The sequence below is a fragment of the Natrix helvetica genome, assembly GCF_964273705.1.
Source record: "Natrix helvetica genome assembly, chromosome: 9".
Classification (NCBI taxonomy): Eukaryota; Metazoa; Chordata; class Lepidosauria; order Squamata; family Natricidae; genus Natrix; species Natrix helvetica.
Window position 1 is genome coordinate 11,115,266 of NC_138560.1, and position 22,103 is coordinate 11,137,368.

Below are 22,103 nucleotides of genomic sequence, written 5' to 3' on the forward strand. Positions count from 1 at the left end.
GTCCTCAACATACAGCCGCAATTGAGCCCAAAATGTAAGTTCTTAAGAGATTTGTTAAATGAGTTTTGTTCATTTTACAACCTTTTTTTGCCACAGTCATTAAATGAAGCCCTGCAGTTGTTAAATTAGTAACACGATTGTTAAGCGAACCTGACTTCCCCATCGACTTTGCTTGTCAAATGGTCGCAAAAGGGAATCACGTCACCCCGGGACACCGTAATACAGTACAATACAATAGCAGAGTTGGAAGGGACCTTGGAGGTCTTCTAGTCCAACCCCTTGCATAGGCAGGAAACCCTATACTGTTTCAGACAAATGGCTATCCAACATCTTCTTAAAGACTACTGTCTTTAACCGTCAATATGAGCCAGTTGCCAAGCATCTCAGTTTTGATCACGTGATCATGTGGATCATGTGGCAATGGTCATAAAAGTGAAAAACAGTGGTTGTAAGTGGCTTTTTCCAGTCTCGTTTATCTTTGAATGGTCCCTAAGCGAACTCTTGTCAGTCGAGGACGACCTGTAATGATTTTGTTCCTGTCTAAAATTAGGTTTCTTTCTCTTCCAATCCCCCCCTCCCCCTTACCTTGCTTTGAAATACAGAATGGCAGACACACCTGGCCCCCATAGCAGGGGTGGATTGCTACTGGCATTACTGCTATTTCGACTCATAAAAAAGTTTGCACGCGCGATCCACGTGCATGTGCATTTACACCCAAAAAAGGTCTCCTAATTGTACCTCTCTCCCCTTCTACGCAACTTTGTTCCACCCAACCCTGCCTTACTTTATCATTACCCAATTAAAGCCTATCAGTCATCAAAACTTTTGTAGAAGATGGAGCAAAAGATATTTCCAGGCCTGCTGTGCCTGACCTAGACCTGCCCCATAGAATGAATTATTTGGGTGATTTATTGGACATGTTGCTCAAGAGTGTCTGCTGTTTTGGCTCATAAAAAAGTTTGCACGCGCGATCCACGTGCATGTGCATTTACACCCAAAAAAGGTTGCGCATGCGCAGAAGGTAAAAATAGGGTGGGGGATTACATTTCTACAATGGAGATTGTTCTGCGCATCCACAGAAGCAAAAATAAAGATGGCGCCGCCGACAATAGAACCGGTTCCGGTGCGTGGACGGCCGAACCGGTCCGAACCGGTAGGAACCCACCTCTGCCCCATACCCAGCAGTTGTGTTGAGAGGGCAACATCTGAAGTCCCAGCAAGCATACTTTTCTGGGAAGAAGTTGCAATCCTAACCTACTTAGGAAATCTGCTTTATTTGTTAGTAACATGACAGATGAGAACTAGATATTATTTTAAAGCTTTTATCTTTGTCCTAGTGTCCCATGTCCTTTTTACCTAACAGTATTTCTGCTTTTCCTTTACAGCAACTTTTGCCAGGGAAAAAATTTTGGGAATCTGATGATTCAAGCAAAGATGGACCAAAAGGAATATTTTTGGGCGATCAGTGGAGAGACAGCGCTTGGGGGACATCAGGTATTTTGAATTATCATGATTGTAAATAATTCTGGACAATCTTGTGTTATTTCTCTTTTACAACTAGTCTTCTCTTTTTTTTGTTTCCTTAAAACACTTTAGAACATTTAGTTAAAAGCATTTAAAAATGGTCCATAACATCCAATTGTTGTAAAGCTAAGTATCATTTTATTGGTTAAGGGAATAATATAGGATTAGTGAATTACCTTGAGTACACTTTTTAAGGAAGTGGAAAAGAAAGTTGGGGCAGACTGTGGCCATCGAGGGATGGCGTTAATTTCTTGGCGCTGTTAAAGACTGAAATTCCTTAAAGGCAGAATGAAAAGCCTTTGTACACGGCGTGGTATTTTTTTTTTAATCCGGAATGCATTTCAAAGATTACATTGCACCCCCTTGGAACAGTATATTGCTTCCAGTTTATTTCAGCCACAATTCTGAGTGCTGGTTGTGACTCTGAAAGCCCTAAATAATTTATGACTAGGATATCTGGAACAGCCTGTTCTTTTATTTGAGGCTGATGATCGTTTAACATCAATGCTGGAGGCCCTCAAGAGCCAAGGTTGATGGAGAGCCAAGGTTGATGGGTACTGTTGATAGCAGCACCTGGCTATGGAACACTCTGCCGAGAGGGGGAAATGTAGCTCCTTCCCGTCTCCGCTTTAAATAGACCATAAATCCTTTTCCGTATGATTTCACATGGAATGATGTGGAATGTTTGTCATAGATGAATATTAATGTTCAGGGGTGGGCTTCAAAAATTTTAGCAACGAGTTCTCTGCCCAGTTGCTGGGTGCGCATGGCCATGGTGGACGTGGCCTAGTCAGCTTCCTGTACCATGGCAGGGGGGGCATTTTCACCCTCCCCGGGCTCCGGAGGCTTCCCTCGAGCCTCTGGGCGGGTGAAAATGTCCCTTCCGGGCTCTGGAGGCCCTCTGGCCCGTTTCCAGACTTTCTGGAGGCCTGTTTTTCGCCCTCCCCTAGCCTTTTCGCAAGCTCTGTACTTACCTGGCATCCTAAATGGGCAGTGACGAGACTCCTGGGAGGGTGGGTCGGGCGGGCGGGCCCAGCCAAGAGTGGGATTTGCGGGTTCGCCGATCTGGACAGATCTCTAGCTAGAGGATCTCCCGAACTTATGCGAACCTGTTAGCGTTGCTCTCAACTTTTTACTCTATAGGACAACAATGTCTCCCTGTCCTTAGGTTTCATGCTAAATTTTAGTAAGTAGTTTTAATTGAACATTTATGCTTGGTGACTTTTAGAAGTGGGGGGGGGGGAAGGTGAAATGATAATAGGGCATGAAGAATAAGGTGGGAAATAATCATATGTCACAGACCCCTAATATTTGGCTGATAATAGATTTCCCTTTTGAGAATTTGTAACCTGTGGACTATTGGTGGTTATTTTTGTTGCAGATCATTCTGTTTCCCAACCAATCATGGTTCAGAGAAGACCAGGTCAAGGTTTCCATGTGAATAATGAAGTTAATTCAGTGCTGTCTCCACGATCGGAAAGTGGTGGGCTTGGCGTTAGCATGGTGGAATATGTGTTGAGTTCATCCCCTGGGGACTCCTGTCTCAGAAAAGGAGGATTTGTAAGTAATACTGTGGCCTTTCTATTTCTGAATCACAGTTACCTATTTGGGGTGCACTTGATGCAGTGTCACTGTATTTGGAACAGGGTGGATTTAAATCCCTAGTAAAAATGCTTCATTTAAATCAACTCCATTTAAATCATAAGTTTTAAAAAGCAGCTGTCATCTCTGTCCTTTAACGGGACGGCTGGTGATGCGGCAGTGACACCACAAGCTGAGGGATGTAGCAGGCAGCAGGTGAGTGGATGCCCGCTAACAGGCGCTGCCGTGATGGATTTGAAATGACAGCTGCTCTTTAAACGGTAGTCGCTGGTAGTTAGAATCTGTCATCTTATTATTTGCAAACAAAATGAAGGTTTCCTACTTAGACTATATTGTCAAAAGTTTTCGCTCACCCATCCACATAATCAGAATCAGTTGTGAGCAAATACTTTTGGCAATATAGTGTAGCTTGCAGAGCTTGGATTCGTTGAATGAATTTTACCAATACATTGAATGAGTTTACCAAAAATGTAAATTTTGCAGAACATACAGCCTCATACTACATACCAGTAACTAAGCTCCATTTCATGCTGAATAGACTAAGTTATTAATGTATCTTAAATAGAAAACTAAAGATAAGATTTTTACTCCAAAAGCATTTTATTTTAAAAAAAATTCAATAAAAATTAAAAACAAATCCAATTTAAAATGTAAAAATCCGATTTAAATTTTACAAAAATCATTTTTTTAAAAAAATCAATTTCTATCCACCTTTATTTGAAACAATTTTGAGTTGGTCATCACCTTAATACCCCTCCCCCCAAATTATATTGACATAAGGTTAAAATTAAATAGAACTGAATTAAAATGGTGGTTAAACTTACAAATGCTATGCAGATTATTGATGTAGATTTTTTTCCCAAATTGTTAATAATTGAATTATGCAGAATTTAACAACCCTCTGTGCTTTGCCCAGGGCCCAAGGGATGCGGAGAATGATGACAATGATAAAGGAGACAAAAAGAATAAGGGTACATTTGATGGTGATAAATTAGGTGATTTGAAGGAAGAGGGCGACGTAATGGACAAGGCTAATGGTTTGCCTGTGCAAAACGGAATCGATCCGGATGCAAAAGATTTTAGGTATGTAAGTTTGCATGTATGATTGTGCGCCGGGGCAGAGCAGCAGTTTGTCATGACAAACCATGCCTAATATTCTCTGAGGAGAAAGGAACTCTGATTTCTCTACTCTTTTCTTCTGCCAAGACATATTCCAGCCTAATTTGCTCAATTCTTGACTGGTTACCCATCATACAAGGAATTGTGGATTAGAATAAATTCTAATCAGTTGCTAAGCCAACTGATTACATGACCTGGCTTTTTGGTTGGCTTGATCAAAAAATGGAAGTTTACCTAGTTGTCCAGAGTTGCTTTGTGTGAGATGGGCAGCCATATAAATGTGATCAATCAATAAAAAAAATCCTAATTTAAAGTTGTTTTCATTGATGAACAGCAAACCAGGAAAACGAATTGGAGTGCTTCCCCCAATTCCTTCTTCCAGAAGGAGAGGGTACGTATGCACATTGTTCAGTGTTACATAGGAACGTAGCCAAATATGTCCAGTTTGAGGAAAGTTTGTATTGTATTACAAAACTAGCTGATAACCCGGTGTTGCTCGGGTATTTATTTATCCTAATCCTATATTAGACAGGAAAAGCCTTGATGATGTTGAAAATGTCTGGACCAAACGTAATTTCTAATGTTGGATTTTTCCCTTTACCAGAGGGAGCCCCCTCATGGAGTACTATGTAGCCATTACCAGGGCAACTCCACTGCTTGTACAGTAGAATTCATTTTATGGCACAACAGGCTGTATCTTAACAGAACAAACTTCCTCCCATCCCCCCCGGAGGGGCTTTAGGGGCTTCTTACCCCCAAAGTATTTGTTTCCAGAGAGTAAGTCATCTGTGTGCCAAGCTTGGTTGAAATTGTTCAAGGCGTTCCAGAGTTATGCTGGAAAACACACACACACACACACACACACACACACACCCCTAGAGGGTGTGATGGCTCAGCAAATAAAAGATGCTGAATTCGTCAGTTGGAAAGCTGACTGCCCAGATTGATACTTGAACTGTATACAACAAGAGTGAGCTCCCGTTACTTGGCTCATTTCCCGCCCTACCCAGCAGTTTGAAAGCAGACAAATGTGAGTAGATAAATAAGTATCACTGGGAAAGCAATGCTGTTGCGCCTGCCGCAGCGTGTAGTCACGCTAGCCACGTGACCATGAAACACCAAAAATGAAATACTGCTGGGTCCCTCGGCTAAGAAACAGAGATGAGCACTGCCCCCTAGAGTCAGAAATGAGTGGATAGGGAAAATCTTTACCTTTAACCAAATTACCAGGATGGGACTTTAAAAGTTGGTATAGTTGAAGGGGCCAGGTAGGTCACAGAGGATTTGAGAATCCTGGGAATTGTTCTTTCCTTTGTCCTCTTGGGAGATCACACAGCAGCAAGCCGCATCGATTGGATCGTTAATTGAGCAAGAAAGTTTTCGAAAGACTTTATTGCATTGTCTTCAGGTTTTATTGTTGCTAATAAAATTACCCTGGGAGAGAATTCCAATATGGTATCACGTCTGGGTTAAAGACGTTTACAATACGAAAGAAGAGAAGCCATTTTAGAGGATAACGCGGCTTAAAGAGAGTGCGTTGTAACACATAGGTACGCATGTCCCTATGGCGCGCTAATTAAATTAAGTTAAGTGTATAGGAAACATGTCGGACCAAACTGAAATCACTCCTTCCCCTTTCTTTTTCAGCAGGACACCCGGAAACTGCCAGAACTCTGCCAATGATGTGGATCTTTTAGGGCCAAACCAGAATGGATCGGAAAGCTTAGCCCAGTTAGCTAGTACTAATGGTGCCAAGCCCGTGGAGGATTTCTCTAACATGGAGTCCCAGAGTGTTCCTATGGATCCCATGGAGCATGTGGGCATGGAGCCACTTCAGTTTGATTACTCTGGTACCCAGGTTCCTGTGGATTCTGCTGCGGCAACTGTGGGCTTATTTGATTACAACTCACAACAACAGGTAGGTACTACCACCTTTATCGACCCAGACTCACTTTTTTCAACCTCCCTACCTTACTTCGGTGGATTTGCACACACACACACACACACACACACACACTCCCCGTTAAGCGGAAATGGCTCGGTGTATTCATGGCCATGCTTTTGTTTTTTGATGTGGATTAAACAGTTTGGGTTTCCCTAACTTTTTTTCTTCCATAAGTTTTTCTTCCACTCTGCACACCTGCAATTTAGGCCTGTCTGCTGCTGCTGATATAAAAATGAGATGTGAAATATCTATCCTATAAAACAAACCGGGGGGAGGGGGGAGGGAAGAGAGAGATATAGTTTATAACAGTGATGACAAACTTTTTTGGCTCGCCTGCCAAAAGCGGGGGTAGCACAGGGGGCGTGCCATCCCCATAGTGCTATGCGCACGAGCCCAGCACGCATGTGCGCATGACCAGCAAACCCCCCCCCCCAATTTTTGGCGTTCTTTTTTTACCCTCCCCAGACTCCAGAGGCTTTATAGGAGCCTGGGGAGGGTGAAAACAGCCTCCCCCCGAGGCCTTCCGGAGGCTTCAGGAGCTTCCCTGAAGCCTCCGGAGCGTAAAAAAACGGCCCCGCAGGCAAACCGGAAGTTTGGGAATGGACTTCCGGTTTGCTCATGGGGCTGGTTTTAGCCCTTCAGGAACTTCTTCGTCCGGCAAGGCCCGCAATGTCAGGGTTCCAAGTGACACCCCCAATGATGACTTCCACCTCTGACAAACAAGGCTTTCCTGGGGGCCTCTGTAGCTGATAATAGAGCACCGGATCGATCCAGAGCTCTGTTATCAGCTACAGAGGCCTCCAGGAAAGCCTTGCCGGCTGCAGAAAAGAAATGGGCAGAGGTGTGCAAGGCCTGGCTCTAACTATCCGAAGGTAAGTAGTAGGGCAACTCGAAGGATGGGTTCCAGCAGCCGCTACTGCCGGTTCGCTCATGGTTGCGCAGCGCATGCTCTTTGCTCACGCTTCTCACATCTTGCGTGCTTGATGCGTCCTGTGCGCGCATGTCCAGCAATATAAACATGCTTCCGTGCATGCGCAGAAGACAAAAACAAGATGCGGTGTCTATGGCGCCGCCGGGAGAACCAGTTCGGGGGCGTGGCAGGCTGGGTTGCTGCCGGTCCAGCGAACCAAGCCGCCAAATCACTACCGGTTTGGCCCAACCGGTAGGAACCCACCACTGGCCAGCTCCACCCCCCTATCCGCCTCCCCAGCTTAATTTTTACCTATGCACCCTGGAGTGGGCGGGGTCTTAATTAGGTTTTATTTGGAGGTGGGGTACGGCTTATATTGGGTGCAGGTGTAAAAATCAAGCTAGCACTGACTTTCTGAGTAGGTCGTATTTTGGGGGAAGCACGGTAGTATTATGGGCAGAGACAGACTCCAGATTTGATGAGGTTCTGGTATTAAGAACATCGGAGTAAAGTTGTAAAAGTAATGTGTGTGTTTTTAATTGCTTTTTTCTTAGCTGTTCCAAAGACCGAATGCACTCGCTGTCCAGCAACTGACAGCAGCCCAACAACAGCAATATGCATTAGCAGCTGCCCATCAGCCTCACATAGGTAAGCCTTTAGGTCCTGAATGGGTACAAATCTGATCGCCTTCTCTGTTCCATTCATCTCTTTGTTAAATAACTCTGGAGGCGCTGTTCATTTGTTCCCCCCCCCCTCCAAAAAAGAGTGTAAGGATAAAGCAGAAATGATGAGTTGATTTTTATGGGATTTTTATATCCTTACCTTGATTGTGTCCGGCAGTGATGATGCTCTTGCCCTCACTGAGACTGTGAGTCTATAATGAGAACTTTTATTGGAAGGACTCCTTGCCTCTGAGCCAGACATGAATTAAGCTACCTAAGAGATTTAACCGAGAAACACAATTCTCCTGCCTCGTATTCCTCCAGAAATAGCCTCAACGTAATGTTTGACCAAGAACTTCCAGGCATTTTAAATAAGACTGAAGGCCAACGGAAGAATATAGGCCTTACTATGGGATGGCGGTTGATAGAGCTGTTCCCAAAATCAAACATGGATAAAATGCCCTATGTAATTGTTTAAGCTCTGTTTGTATATACTAAATCAGGGGTGTCCAAACTTGGGAACTTTAAAGACTTGTGGACTTCAACTCCCAGAATTCCCCAGCCAGCCATGCTGGCTGGGGAATTCTGAGAGTTGAAGTCCACAAGTCTTAAAGTTCCCAAGTTTGGACACCCCTGTACTAAATCAAAACGAGTAGTAGATTTCTTAACGGAAGATCTCTGTAGATTTTAAGGCTCTTGTCTTAATGCCCTGAACCCTTTGCTCTGTTTGATCAGAGATAGGTTTGCACGCACACGCACACACACACACACACCCTGCAGAAGTTGTTCAGTGGGGTTTGTTTTCACTGACAGGTATGTTTTCAGCAGGTTTAGCCCCTGCTGCCTTTGTGCCCAACCCTTACATCATCAGCGCTGCTCCACCAGGAACGGACCCCTATGCAGCAGGACTTGCAGCAGCTGCAACTTTAGGTGAGTTGCTTCTAAAATGCTCTTTCCTCTGGGACAGAAGCCCCCTTCCCCCTACCCCCCCAAACACTTGAGGCTCTTGGGGCTGGCTTTAGCCCTCCAGAGCCTCCAGGGGCCTTCAGGAGGCTTCCCCGAAGGCTCCCGGGGGGGGGGGGTAAAAAACGACCCTACGAGCAAACCCCGAAAATGCAATGCGAATGCCCCCTGCACATGCGCAGCAGAGACCTGAAGACCAGCTGGCCAGCGGGAGGCATGCGCGCATGCATGGTGGAGCTGGGCTGGGGCGACAGCTGGTGTGCCCGTAGAGAGGGCTCTGCATGCCACCTGTGGGACTGTCTTCTTATGCCTCACGGAACCAGCTGTGCATCTTGAGCCACGGCATCCTTCCCAGCTTGCTGCCTTCCCTTGCATTGTCCCAAAGGTGCTTTTTTCAAGAGGCAACTAACTGGACTGCCTGGTTTTTCTTCGAAGATGTTTCGCTTCTCATCCAAGAAGATTCTTCAGCTCTCAGACAAAAACAAAAAAAACAAAACCCCGAAAGTCCAGTTGCCTCTTGAAAAAGCACCTTTGGGACAACCATGACCTGGATGAATGAGAATCTCCAGAGTCTTTCCCTGCATTGGATTTCAGAGCAACAGGTTGTAGAACAGGGATGGGGAAATCTTTTGGGCACTGGGTGCCAAAAAGGGAGCGCGGACATGCTCATCTGGGCCGCAACCAGGAAGAGGAGCTGCACGCGCTGGAAAATAAACTTCCAGCAAGTCTTCCGGTTATTGCCACGCATCTGCCGTTCAGCTGGTTGGCGCGCCATGCTCCCACCAGGAAACAGAAGACCAGCTCTTCCGTTTTCCTGCACTGCCGCACGCACAAAGTCCAGCGGATGGTCGCGGGCACATGTGCGCCAGAAACCTGGAAGAGGAATGGGTGACGCTGCGCGTGCCAGGCAACACGGCTCCGCGTGCCACTTTGGGCACGCATGCCATAGGTTCTCCATCGCGGTTGTAGACGTTTGGGAAGGAAGAGAGCAGGGAAACAAAACGGATCCAAGTACGTTGTTTAGCTTGTCCAGACTCTCAAGCAGTTAAGAGCGCTTGGTTTGTATCCCTGGGCTCGAAAGCATAAGCATCTCATGTGAAATATATCTGCCAATTAGCAGGTAGTCCACGACTTACGACCAGAATTGAGCCCAACATTTCTGTTGCTAAGTGAGACATCCGTTAAGCGATTTTTGTCCCATGCTACGGTCTTCCTCGCCACTGTTGTTAAGCGAATCACTGCAGTTGTTAGTGACAAAGTTGTTTATTGAATCTGGCTCTCCCCCATTGGCATAGCTTGCAAGTCACGAGAGATGAGCGCACAAGCCCAGGACACACTGCAACCGTCATAAATACAAGTCAGTTGTCCAGCACCTGAATTTTTTTATCACATAACCCATGAAATATGGTCAAAAGTGTGAAAAAAAGGCGGTTTTGTCAGTGCCGTTGTAACTTGTGATGGTCACTGAACGAACCGTTGTAAGTCGAGGACTATTTTTGCCTAAAACTGAAACAAAATATAGAAAATCGGGCCCGTGGCCTGGATACCTTCTTCATTCCCTTCTCCCCTTGGGCCAAACGGGATTCCCCTTCAGCTAGGGAGCTCTTGGTTTCTCTTCTTCAGTCAATGGCAGATTAATTTGAACTGCTAATCCCTGTGATGCTACTAGTGAAAGATAAAGCCCCTCCTTTGTCGGTGTTTTAGGGCCTGCCGTTGTCCCCCATCAATATTATGGAGTAGCTCCCTGGGGAGTATATCCCGCCAGTCTTTTCCAGCAACAAGCCGCCGCCGCCGCTGCCACAAACTCCTCCAATCAACAAACCTCTCAGCAGACCCAACAAGGGCAACAGCAGGTAAGGGGCATCGCCTCAGAGTCAGCACGTCCCCCCTTGTCATAGGTAGGTGTGGTCTAGTTGTTGATGGCGCAAGGCCCTCTTTGTAGGATTCCCGCTGAGCAGTCTCCTCTCGGAGCCACGTTTTGCAATGGTAGCAAACTGTTTAATAAGTAGTTCCAAGGCCGAAACCGAGCAAGGGAATTTGTGCGTTGGTCTTCAAATACGAGAAAGAATCTCATTGGTGTGTGCACAAGAGGAGGAGGGGCAGAGAAGAACGATGGAAATATGGCCGGGAATATTTTCATAAGTTCTCATTTACCCGCAGCTCTTAATCAGGTTCCAGTATCATGTTAAGCCATAATGTGATGTTGACATAGTGTATTGTGTGAACTCCCCTGTCGGGTTTGTTAATCATGATGGATGGTTTAGTTTGTTCTATCAATCAGATCTCATATCCTGGATAAAGATAGGCATACCTATCCTCAAAATAGTTTATCTGTCTAGATTTTGGCACGGCGATTGGCAGAATAGTATAATATATTTGATTGCAACAGAATAGTCATTTGTTAGTGTGGTTTCCACCACTTGAAGATAAGGAAACACAGTTGAAGTTATTTTTTTCCAAGACATTAAACTCAAAGGTCTGGCAGTGATGACACCCTTGCCCTCACTGAGAACGTTGTTCTGTAATGAGAATCTTGTTATGGACTCAGATAACCTGAGCTGGACCTTCTTAAACAATACATTGCTGTGATGTTAAGAGTTTACCATTTCTTTTCTGCCCAGGATATATTATTGACGGTTGTTCTCCAAATAATTTACTTAAGTATGTATTTTTATAAGTTCCCATATATAAAAAGTTACAAGTTGTCGTCGTAATGGCTCACGGTGTAAAACTGAAATAAAATAGGACAGAATCTCATTGTGGTACCCATGAATTTATATCTGTCCTTTGTATTTCTTGCAGCAATCCATTAAGACTAATTATGGATAATGATGAGGAGTATTAAGTTCAGTTAATTATACTCAGCCATGAAAATCCTCGTGTACATATCAGTGGTGTCATTTCGGGCTACAAGTGCTCCATAAAGGAAGCTCCATGTTTAATTTTTTTTCTCTGAATGAAATCAGGAAGGGGGCAAGTCTTGATTTTTACTAGAAGACCATTCCAGACAATAGGTGCCACTCTTGAAAAAGAACCCTTACAGAGGGTCCCTTAGCAACATTTCCCTTGCAGCCCAACATTTCTCCACCTCCTGATTTTTTAAAAAATTATTTGAGGAAAAGCAGCCCTGAGAAGTGGCATGCTTAAAAGCAGTGTTGTAGCCGTAAGCCTAACCTATATTTCTAGTGGATGTAATGGGCAATCTGGCTGCGACATCTGTCACCCCCATTGATCGCAAGGGTTGATTTGGCTGATCCGGCTGGCTAGGCGGCTCTCCCCTTCCTCCCTCACCGCTCCATGCGCATCCCTCCCGAAGTTGCGCTCTCGGTGGACGGCCATCCCAGATAGAAGGAGTGTACCAATTTTCGATCCACGGTATATTTCTAGTGAGACACTCTTAGAAGGTTGGGAGGCAGTAGACCAGAGCCAAGATATGGTGATATGGCGGAACCATCATTGGAATCTTGGATGAATGGTGAAGAGCAGGGGAGGAAATGGATGTTTTTATAAAAGAACGTGCAAATTTTGACTGGCCAATAAATGTTTCCTGTAGCCCAACGTTTACACTTCCTGTTCTGCAGGAAAAAAAGCAACGGCCCGTTTTTGATTTCGCATATATGACATTCAGCGAAGGTGTTTTTTAGGGGAGAGGGGCGGTTCCCACAGATAACAAAGGAAAAGGGATGCTTCTGTGTTAATTGCAGCATGTTGTTTTCTGCTCCCGATGGTGCTGACTCCTGATACCTACTTGCTTTTCTCCCAGGTTCTCCGGGGAGGAGCCAGCCAGCGCCCTTTGACCCCCAATCAGAACCAACAGGGCCAGCAGACGGATCCTTTAGTGGCTGCAGCAGCAGTGAATTCAGCTCTTGCTTTCGGGCAGGGGCTCGCAGCAGGAATGCCAGGTAGGAGCTTGGGCTTTCCAGAAGAGCAGAGGGGTTTGGAGTGAGGCAACCCGAAAAACAGAGTTGTAAAGACGACTCCTCATAATGGTCTCATCTGTCTTCATAGGTTACCCAGTCCTGGCTCCTGCCGCCTATTATGACCAAACAGGTGCTCTTGTGGTGAATACGGGGGCAAGGAATGGCCTTGGAGCTCCGGTACGACTGGTAGCTCCTGCTCCTGTCATCATCAGTTCCTCAGCTGCGCAAGCAGGCAAGTCTTGCTTAGATGCTCTCTGTTGGTAGCACAGCAATTGGATGCATAGTCATTTTACCAGCTTTATGTAACTATTGCCGTGTTTCCCTGAAAATATGACCTGTCCCGAAAATAAGACCTAGCTTGATTTTTACATGCACTCCCAATAAAGTCCTATCCCCCAAAATAAGCCCTAGTTAAGACCTCACCCACACCCTTGCACCTGGTTGCACAAGGTGGGTGGGGTGCAGGGGTAAAAATCAAGCTAGCGTGGGGATGGGGGGGTGGAGCTGCCCTACATACCTTAGGACAGTTCCAGTCAGGCCTCCCATGCCCCAACACCTGCCTCGCCTTGCTGTCCCACTTCTGTGGCCACTTGCCGCCGCTTGTGTGCATCGTCCCCTGCCTCCGCTTCGCCCTCAGAGGCATTCAGGGAAGGCCTCTGCAGCCAAGAAATGAGCTCTGGATTGATGCGGATGGCGCCCCCTGGCCTCCATTTCACCATCAGAGGTCTTTCCTGAAGCCCCAAGGGCTCCTGATGTGAGACAGTGGAAGACATCCCCCGAAAGTAAGACCAAATGCCTCTTTTGGAGGAAAAAAAAAACATAAAGACCTGCTCTTAGTTTTGGGGAAACACGGTAGATACAATGGGTATTGAAATCTTATGTGCTGAATGTCCTGTCTTCCAAGCTTGTCTGTATATTCGCACGTAATTAGCTAGGATTTTTTAATTGGGAATTGGTTTCTTAAATAAGCAATCGTGGTTCGATTTAGCTGCTTTGCTATGGTGGCAACTTGCCATGGTTGAATTTGATTTGCCAGAGTGATGCACTAATCTTGACTTCCCCGTTTAGAAATTCTCGGTCCAAATGATACGTACAAATGATCGATGGCTTTTCCTGGAAATGAATTTGGATAGAGAGCATTCTGTAAAATAAGTGCCGTATTGATTCAGGCTGTGTGAGGTTTCCCATTCTTTGACTTGTTATCCTAACACCCGCCCTCTCCCTCCCCCCTTTTCTCTGTGATAGCGGTTGCAGCTGCTGCAGCTTCAGCGAACGGCGCTGCTGGTGGCCTCGCGGGAACGACCAGTGGGCCCTTTCGACCTCTCGGGACTCAACAGCCTCAGCCTCAGCAACAGCCCACCAGCAACCTGGCCTCCAGCTCCTTTTACGGCAACAATTCCCTAACTAGCAATTCGCAGAGCAGCTCGCTCTTTTCTCAGGGCTCTGCCCAACCTGCCAACACTTCCCTCGGCTTTGGGAGCAGCAGTTCCCTTGGTGCTACCCTGGGGTCTGCGCTGGGAGGCTTCGGAACAGCAGGTAGGAGCAGCAACTCCCCCCCAGGTGAAAGAAATAATGGGCACGGATGTCTTGCTGCAGGAGGAGGGGATAAGAACGTTGATGTAGGTCAGTTCTGAATAAGGCTCCCGGTTCTGAATAGATCCAGCCAAGATCCTTTAGGGCACGTTACTTGGACAGTTAGAACAATTAATCAGTGGAACAACTTGACTCCAGAAGTTGTAAATGCTCCAATACTGGAATTTTGTAAGGAGAGATTGGATGACCATTTGTCTGAAATGGTATAGGGTTGCTGCTTAAGCAGGGGGTTAGACTAGAAGACCTCCAGGGTCCCTTCCAACTCTTGTTATTCTAATGGGACAGGGATCCCCAACCCCCAATCCAGGGACCGGCACCAGGCCACGGCATAGCATATATAGACTTATATGCCGCTTCACAGTGCTTTTATAGCTCTCTTAAGCAGTTTACAGAGTCAGCCTCTTGCCCCCAACAATCTGGGTCCTCCTTTTACCCAACTCGGAAGGATGAATGGCTAAGTCAATCTTGAGCCCGGTGAGATTTGAACTGCCAAATTGTAGGCAGCCGGCAGGCAGCGGAAGTAGCCAATGTTACTGTACTCTAACCACTCGGCCACCTCGGCATTCCAGAAACTGGGCCACACAAACAAGCGAAGCCCCATCCGTGGGACACAGACAGCATGCAAAGCCATGCTTCCTCCAGTCTGCGGGAGAAAAACTTCTCTCTACGGAAGCAGTTCCTGATGCCCAAAAGGTTGAAGGCCACTGCTTTAGGACCTGACCCTGGCTTACACATTGTACTAAAGCCACAGTTTTCTCAGGGTACCTCAAGGATTGGGTTCACACAACACAGCCCTATCAAACAAACCAAACAAGTCCCCATGTGAGGGAGGTTGGCAGTTGTTAAATATGAGAAATAAATATGACTTAGTGTGGTGTGTTAACACAGCCCATATTTCAGTTCATTGATATCTATAAAAGAAGGAGCATTTATTGCTATGTTTGTTTGTATCATTCTAGCCTTTTTCTTTGGTGGTGGTCTTCCCTATTCTATTTAAACACCTCAAAAAGTATTATATTAAAATTGTGACTAACCCACAATTTTGTCTCAGTAAATTTTAATCCCCACTCTGGATCTCAGTACTTGAACCCTTATATCCCACTGGTTCTTTGCTTAAATTGCCGAGAAAGAGACTGAGAAAATAATTCTCAGGGGAAATGAAAATCTCCGAGAAATGCCATGTCCTTTTCAATAATTAGATCCCTCAATTCTTGAAATCTCAGGTGAGAAAACTGAAACAATGTGTAAAATAAGATGCTGGCATTCCGACAAGATTTTGCAAGATTTTGATTTCAAGAGTTTTTCAGATTTAATGTGGAGAATGTTGTTTGAAGTTTGGACACTACCTTGTCATGCCTGTTCCTGTTAATTTGAAAGAATTCTAATAGCATTTGGAGACATATTTTTTCTCACTATAAGACGGATTGGATCATAAGACGCACATTAGCTGTAGAGGAGGAAAACAAGAAAAAAAAAACACCTCTGCCTCCCAGCATCCATCCGGTATTCATCTGGCTAGCATCCTTGCAGCAAAGACCCTGGTCAGCTTCAGCACATTATCGCAGCCCCACCTTGTGGCTCATCAGGGCTCCGCTCCATTGCGCCTTCCACCGGTCAACTGAGCTGAGCTGCTGCAGCCACTGGAGAACGCTGGAGCCTTTGCTGCCGAGCAGCTGATCGGCAGTTGGATCAGCCTCCCGGAATACCGCTAATCAGCTGTTCTAGGTGACAGGTGTTGCTGCTGATTGCCTCAGCCAACATTTGGTGGCGGCGAACAGTGGCAACGGTGATAGGCGGTGCCGCCGCTGCCATCGTGCCAACCCCTCCCCCCTCCTCAATATTCGCTCTATAAGAGGCACAGATATTTCCACCCACTTTTTTTTGGGGGGGGGGGGGAGTATGTCTTATAGTGCGAAAAATACAGTAATTCTCAGTCTTTCAGTTTTGCTTTGATAATTAGACCCGGCGGTATCCTTCCTCCTCAGTATCCTTCTTTCCTTACTGATGAAAACTTTCACTCCTCACCTCCTTTCAATACAATAATACAATACAATAGCAGAATTGGAAGAGACCTTAGAGGTCTTCTAGTCCAACCCCCTGCCTAGGCAGGAAACCCTATACCATTTCAGACAAATGGCTATCCAACATCTTCTTAAAGACTTCCAGTGTTGGGGCATTCACAACTTCTGGAGGCAAGCTGTTCCACTGATTAATTGTCCTCCTTAGTTCTAAGTTGCTTCTCTCCTTGATTAGTTTCCACCCATTGCTTCTTGTTCTACCCTCAGGTGCCTTGGAAAATAGTTTGACTCCCTCTTTTTTGTGGCAACCCCTGAGATATTGGAAGACTGCTATCATGTTTCTTTCTGTTTCCTTTCTGTTTCAGTTGCCAATTCCAACACAGGCAGCGGTTCTCGCAGAGATTCCCTCACAGGCAGCACTGATCTCTACAAGAGGACATCCAGCAATTTGACTCCTATAGGACACAGCTTTTATAATGGCCTTGGATTTTCCTCTTCACCGGGTCCGGTAGGCATGCCTTTGCCAAGTCAGGGACCTGGTCACTCTCAGACTCCTCCACCATCTTTGTCTTCTCATGGCTCCTCTACAAGCCTAAACCTTGGTAAGGACACCGCTGTTCTCACTGGTTAAATCAGCACCTTGGTTGAAGCGGTGGCTGCTCGTTGTTTCCCACCTGGCCCCACTGCTTGCAGGAAAACTTGCTGTCCTCCAGATGGTTTGACTGACAGCTAATTCAAAATATTGGAAGGGCACCGTCTTATCTACTGCTATATGCATAAATGATTGATATTGCTTGGTTAGATATTCCTGCAGACATGACGGGGCCTCAAAAGTTCTAAATCTGAACTGGCGAGGATTCTTCCTTCTTGAACCCCACCCCAGTCCAGCCCCCCTTTCTGCAAAACTGTTTTTTGGGCCTAGCAAGATTGGACCCCCTACTTTGCCCAGTTAAAGAAGTTCAGAAGGCTTCTTATCTTATAAATGATCTGTAATCCTTACAAAGCTGCTTTTTGTTTGTCTCAACCAGAAATACCCCCAAAATATTCCTTTTGTGAATGCTGCTTCATTAAACTGTTATCCCTTTAGTCTTGTTAGCCAGGAGCTTTTTCCCTTACTGGCTTTCGACCCCAGCCTTTTTTCATACCCCAGGTGTATTGAGCAAGGCACGTCTTCTAGGCAAACTGTACAGGTGTTGCTTTTCCGAGGGCGTATGCTAGCAAATAGAAAGGTGGAGAAGAGTGGGATAATACATAAGATGTTCCAGTAAAGAAGTATCCCCAGTGGCAGTCGAAGTAGAATTTATGTGTTTGCATACTATCGAGCTTGAAATCTCTAGCAGCTTTTTCTTAAGCAGCAGCAAAGTTATACCGTTGCTAAGTGATAGGTCCCGATTATTTTTCTGAGAAAGTAACAAAAATTCCTTGCAGGAGGTCTCACAAACGGAAGTGGCCGTTACATCTCTGCTGCCCCCGGAGCTGAAGCCAAGTACCGGAGTGCAAGCAGCGCTTCCAGTCTCTTCAGTCCCAGCAGCACCCTCTTCCCGTCCTCGCGTTTGCGCTACGGGATGTCCGATGTCATGCCCTCCGGCCGCAGCAGGCTGCTCGAAGACTTCCGCAATAACCGGTACCCGAACCTGCAGTTGAGAGAGATTGCTGGTCACATTATGGAATTTTCCCAGGATCAACATGGATCAAGGCGAGTGGGGAGAACAGAGCAGAGGAGAACTTTTGTAGAAAAGAGCGTGGGAATTCCCCCCGCCCCAGGGTAAAGCATAACGTTCGAGTAGCATTCTGCAGGACATGAGGGAGCCCTGCAAAATTGGTGTCAACCCTGAAGCAGACCTGGCTGAGGCCATCTTTGAGGTTTCAGCACTGCCACAAGGCAGAAAAGTGGACAGGGAGGGTGGAAAATAGAGAGCTGGGGGTTTGTAGTCAAAACAAAAAAGTTTTCCTGTGGGAACCAAGGACATTCCAACAGGTGGCTGAGGAGAGGAGGAGCACAGTAACCAAGCAACCGGCCAGCACCTTTATTGGATAATGCGACCGATGACTTAGGGGAAGGAGGGAACTTTCACTTTTTAATTAGGTGAAAACTGCAGGAACTTTCAGTTCGTTTTTTGCCAGTACGATGTATCCAAATAAATTGTTCTTTGAGAAATCTGCCTGCCTCGGAATTCTGCTTTCTATGGGTGCATTAACTTGGAACCCTGACAATCAGATTAGCCTATATTCCTATTTATATTGGGGAGGTTTTTGTTTTGGTCTCTTTGAGTCAGTCTTCCTTCCTGGCAATTAAATAACAAATCCATACTATTCTTGGCAATTTTTTCAGAAGAGGTTTGCTATTGTGCTCTTCCTAAGGCAGGGGTGTCCAAACTTGGGAACTTTAAGACTTGTGGACTTCAACTCCCAGAATTCCCCAGCCATGCTGGCTGGGGAATTCTGGGAGTTGAAGTCCACAAGTCTTAAAGTTCCCAAGTTTGGACACCCCTGTCCTAAGGCTAAGTAACTGATCCAAGGACACCCAGCTGGCTAAAACGTGGCTAATACAGTTGCATGTTTCATCCTCTTTTCGCCTTAAAAAATATACTTCGAATTTTGAAGTCTTGGGGAGATCATCGAAGGCCTTCAGGTTTGGCGTGAGGCTGAGACAGTCCATTCCTATAAATGTTTCGAAATAGTTTCTTTAAGGAATAGGACAGTATCATGGACTGGCAGCACAAACTGCGTAAAAGTATCCGAAAGTTTGCAAAAAAAAAAAAAAAAAGGAGATTCTTAAAGCAACTTAAAAAACTTAACATCGTTTCCATAGAGGAAATTCCTCGGTCTCTAGGAGCCACTTGTTTCTAAAAGCTCTCGTTGAAGGGGCTGTCTTGAGGCAAAGACATGAAGGGATATTTTTCTGTAAAAAAGGGTTTATATGCTTCAGCATGCTGGTAGCAATTGGTATCATTGGATTTATGCTTATTTTGAGTTAAAATCAATAGGGAATTGCTGGCTGGAGGGTAATGTGTAAGTTAACCCAGTAGAAAACTTCATTCCTGTTCTTTATTTGTTTTATGTCAGGCAAATCAATGCTAGGCACAATTCTCTTACTTCCATAATTTCAAGTTTTTAAAATGCGCACCAACATCAGCCGTACAAATTTCTTGTTTAATTGTGCCCTCTCCAGGTTTATCCAGCTTAAACTGGAACGTGCCACCCCAGCTGAAAGACAGCTTGTCTTCAATGAAATCTTACAGGCAGCCTATCAGCTGATGGTTGATGTCTTTGGAAATTATGTAATTCAGAAATTTTTTGAGGTGAGTCCTGTTTACTGTGCTATTTCCAGAGAAGGTATTGTTTCCATTTGGCTGAGCCGCAAATTAAGCGGAAGGATTCAGGAGTTGGCAAACTGTTTCGGGAACGTCCTTGTTTCCTTCCCACCCTTAATCTCATGCAGTCACGATGATGCCACTTTGTGAAATCTCATGTGGGGAAAAGGCAGAAACCTCCTGTGATTTGGCAGTCTTGCAAAAATTTTGGCCATTTTAAAACACTATAAATGAAGTGGGTTTTAACTTGCTCTGGCGTGTTTTGATAAACCTGTGGCCCGCTGGCAGCAGATTCGGACAGTGAGGAGGTTGGGGGGGAACATGGGCCAGTCCTGGAGTATGGGAGAGGCTCTGATGAGGGCTCTGCGTCAGAGGCAGAGTGGGGGCCAGAGCCGTCTGACAGTTATCAGCTGCCTTCTGAGTCGGATATCAGTGAGGCAGACGAACAGCTGGAGCCTGTTCCCAGTGTGCGCATGCGCAGAGTTGCCAGAGGAAGGGAACAGCTAAGGAACAAGGGTCGACTTGGGAGTAAGGCCACAGGTGGATGTTGAATGGCCTCTCCCAGAGGAAATAAAAGAGGAGCGACAGGGGAGTGGAGTTTGCAGGCGACAATTAGTTCATCCCTGCACTCTTGCCAAGTATTGCGGCATCTGAAAGATATCAACCTGGCCACTCTCCAAGCCTGATAAAGTCGGTAACTGTGAACTATCTTGAAAGACTGTGGGCCGGGACTTTGCTGGAGAGGAATTCACTGTAAATTAAATAAAAGGGGTTTTATAGGGATGAGGAATCTGCTTTGTGCTGCTGGGGAAGCCTAAGTCAGAACAAAACTCTGACATATGTCTTTTAACTGTCGCCATTGCTTTTAGTTTGGCAGCCTAGAACAGAAGCTGGCTTTAGCAGAACGCATCCGTGGCCACGTCCTCTCCCTGGCTTTGCAAATGTATGGCTGCCGAGTTATACAAAAAGCTCTTGAGTTTATTCCCCCAGACCAGCAGGTAATTGTAAGTTTCCATTTTAATTTTATCTCTTGATGTTACGTGTCAGTGTCTCCTTTCCTTTTAAATTAAAATCACCTTAAGCTTTTGTCTTTGTGGGGTTTTTCGTCTTCTCCTTTTAGTGGTTTGTGATTGTGATCTGCTTTTTGTGACCTGTGTATGTGTACAAATAGCGAAAGGCTTTTGGGGAGCGCAAAGACTAGGTATTGCTGGGCAAGGGGATGATATGTGTTTGCCATAAAAGTAGCGAAGAAAACAATAAAAGGTCTTTTGCAGCCTTTGCCCTGCTATTTTCTTGGGAGTAGGGAGGAGGAGTGGTGATTGCTAGCTAGGAGGAGCTGCAGTTAGGACATTCCTCTTTTGAGATTTCCCACAACCCATTCAGCAAAATCTACTCTTGTGATTGGCAAGCGCACATGTTTTTTTTTTTTTTTGAAAAGTCAAATAATAGGCCTCTGCAAAAAATATTTTAAAACTCAAAATCGAGGTGAACTCAAGAGCCGAGATGGTGCAGCGCTTAACGAGTGCAGTACTGCAGGCTGCTTCAGCTGACTGCTAGCTGCAGTTCGAGTCTCACCAGGCTCAAGGTTGACTCAGCCTTCCATCCTTCCGAGGTGGATAAAATGTGGACCCAGATTGTTGGGGGCAATAGGCTGACTCTGTAAACCGCTTGGAGAGGGTGCCGTAAAAGCACCATGAAGCGGTATATAAGTCTAAGTGCTATTGATAAAACAACCTGAATTTGAAACACTCTGTTCCAAGCTTAAGACTGCTGTTTAGATGCTCTCCTGACCATTCTAGAAGAGTTTGAGACTATCCCATTTTGAGCTTGAAATTGAAATATTGATGAACCAAATACTTGGGTGAGCAGAGCAAAATCATGTCATTTCCAGAACCATGTTGGGTTTTGTTGTGATTCAGTTCCTGATTTATCAGGAACAGGAGATGGGAGAAGCTTCATTTTGCCCAAGGTCCGTGAGAATCTTGCTGATCAGTGCTTGGGAGTTTAGGGTGAAGAATAATAATCTTAACTGGTTCTTAAGGCCTGGTTCTTACAGGGCTTGCTGTCTGTGGTTCTGGTGGTGCTTTCTCTTTGTTTCTCTGTCCCTTCTTTCATAGAACGAGATGGTCCGAGAACTGGATGGCCACGTCTTGAAATGTGTAAAAGACCAGAATGGAAATCATGTTGTGCAAAAATGCATTGAATGTGTGCAGCCACAATCCCTGCAGTTTATAATTGATGCATTTAAGGGGCAGGTAAGAAGGTGGTTTGCGTGCATGTTTGACAGAGAATGTACACAGACGTGAGGAGGCGGGGAAATTGATGTGAAACAACACGGCGGAAGGAGTTAATTTGGGGTACTCTAAAGTAAAGATTCCCCCACACATGCGGGGAAACGTTCCTGACTCTAGGGGGCGGTGCTTATCTCCGTTTCAAAGCCGAAGAGCCAGCGTTGTCCGAAGAAGTCTCCGTGGTCATGTGGCTGGCATGACTAACCTCCGAAGGCGCACGGAACGCTGTTACCTTCCCACCA

General features: G+C 45.7%; 1 protein-coding gene across 8 annotated transcripts in view; it reads left to right on the forward strand.

Annotated features, from left to right (window-relative positions):
- The window catches only part of PUM1 (pumilio RNA binding family member 1), a 54,497-nt gene that overhangs the window by 24,950 nt on the left and 7,444 nt on the right, over positions 1 to 22,103 (forward strand). For 2 of the 8 annotated variants that reach the window (XM_081962591.1, XM_081962592.1), the window contains exons 4-18: positions 1,386 to 1,494; positions 2,906 to 3,084; positions 4,043 to 4,209; positions 5,893 to 6,163; positions 7,655 to 7,748; positions 8,576 to 8,692; positions 10,430 to 10,578; positions 12,489 to 12,627; positions 12,734 to 12,877; positions 13,891 to 14,181; positions 16,622 to 16,858; positions 17,685 to 17,952; positions 19,429 to 19,558; positions 20,440 to 20,574; positions 21,688 to 21,825. In XM_081962591.1, the coding sequence (XP_081818717.1) occupies positions 1,386 to 1,494; positions 2,906 to 3,084; positions 4,043 to 4,209; positions 5,893 to 6,163; positions 7,655 to 7,748; positions 8,576 to 8,692; positions 10,430 to 10,578; positions 12,489 to 12,627; positions 12,734 to 12,877; positions 13,891 to 14,181; positions 16,622 to 16,858; positions 17,685 to 17,952; positions 19,429 to 19,558; positions 20,440 to 20,574; positions 21,688 to 21,825 (2,568 nt within the window). Of the gene's footprint in view, positions 1 to 1,385; positions 1,495 to 2,905; positions 3,085 to 4,042; positions 4,210 to 4,556; positions 4,637 to 5,892; positions 6,164 to 7,654; positions 7,749 to 8,575; positions 8,693 to 10,429; positions 10,579 to 12,488; positions 12,628 to 12,733; positions 12,878 to 13,890; positions 14,182 to 16,621; positions 16,859 to 17,684; positions 17,953 to 19,428; positions 19,559 to 20,439; positions 20,575 to 21,687; positions 21,826 to 22,103 lie in introns of those variants that run through there. The other 6 variants (XM_081962593.1, XM_081962594.1, XM_081962597.1 and 3 more) reach the window with 6 other exon arrangements.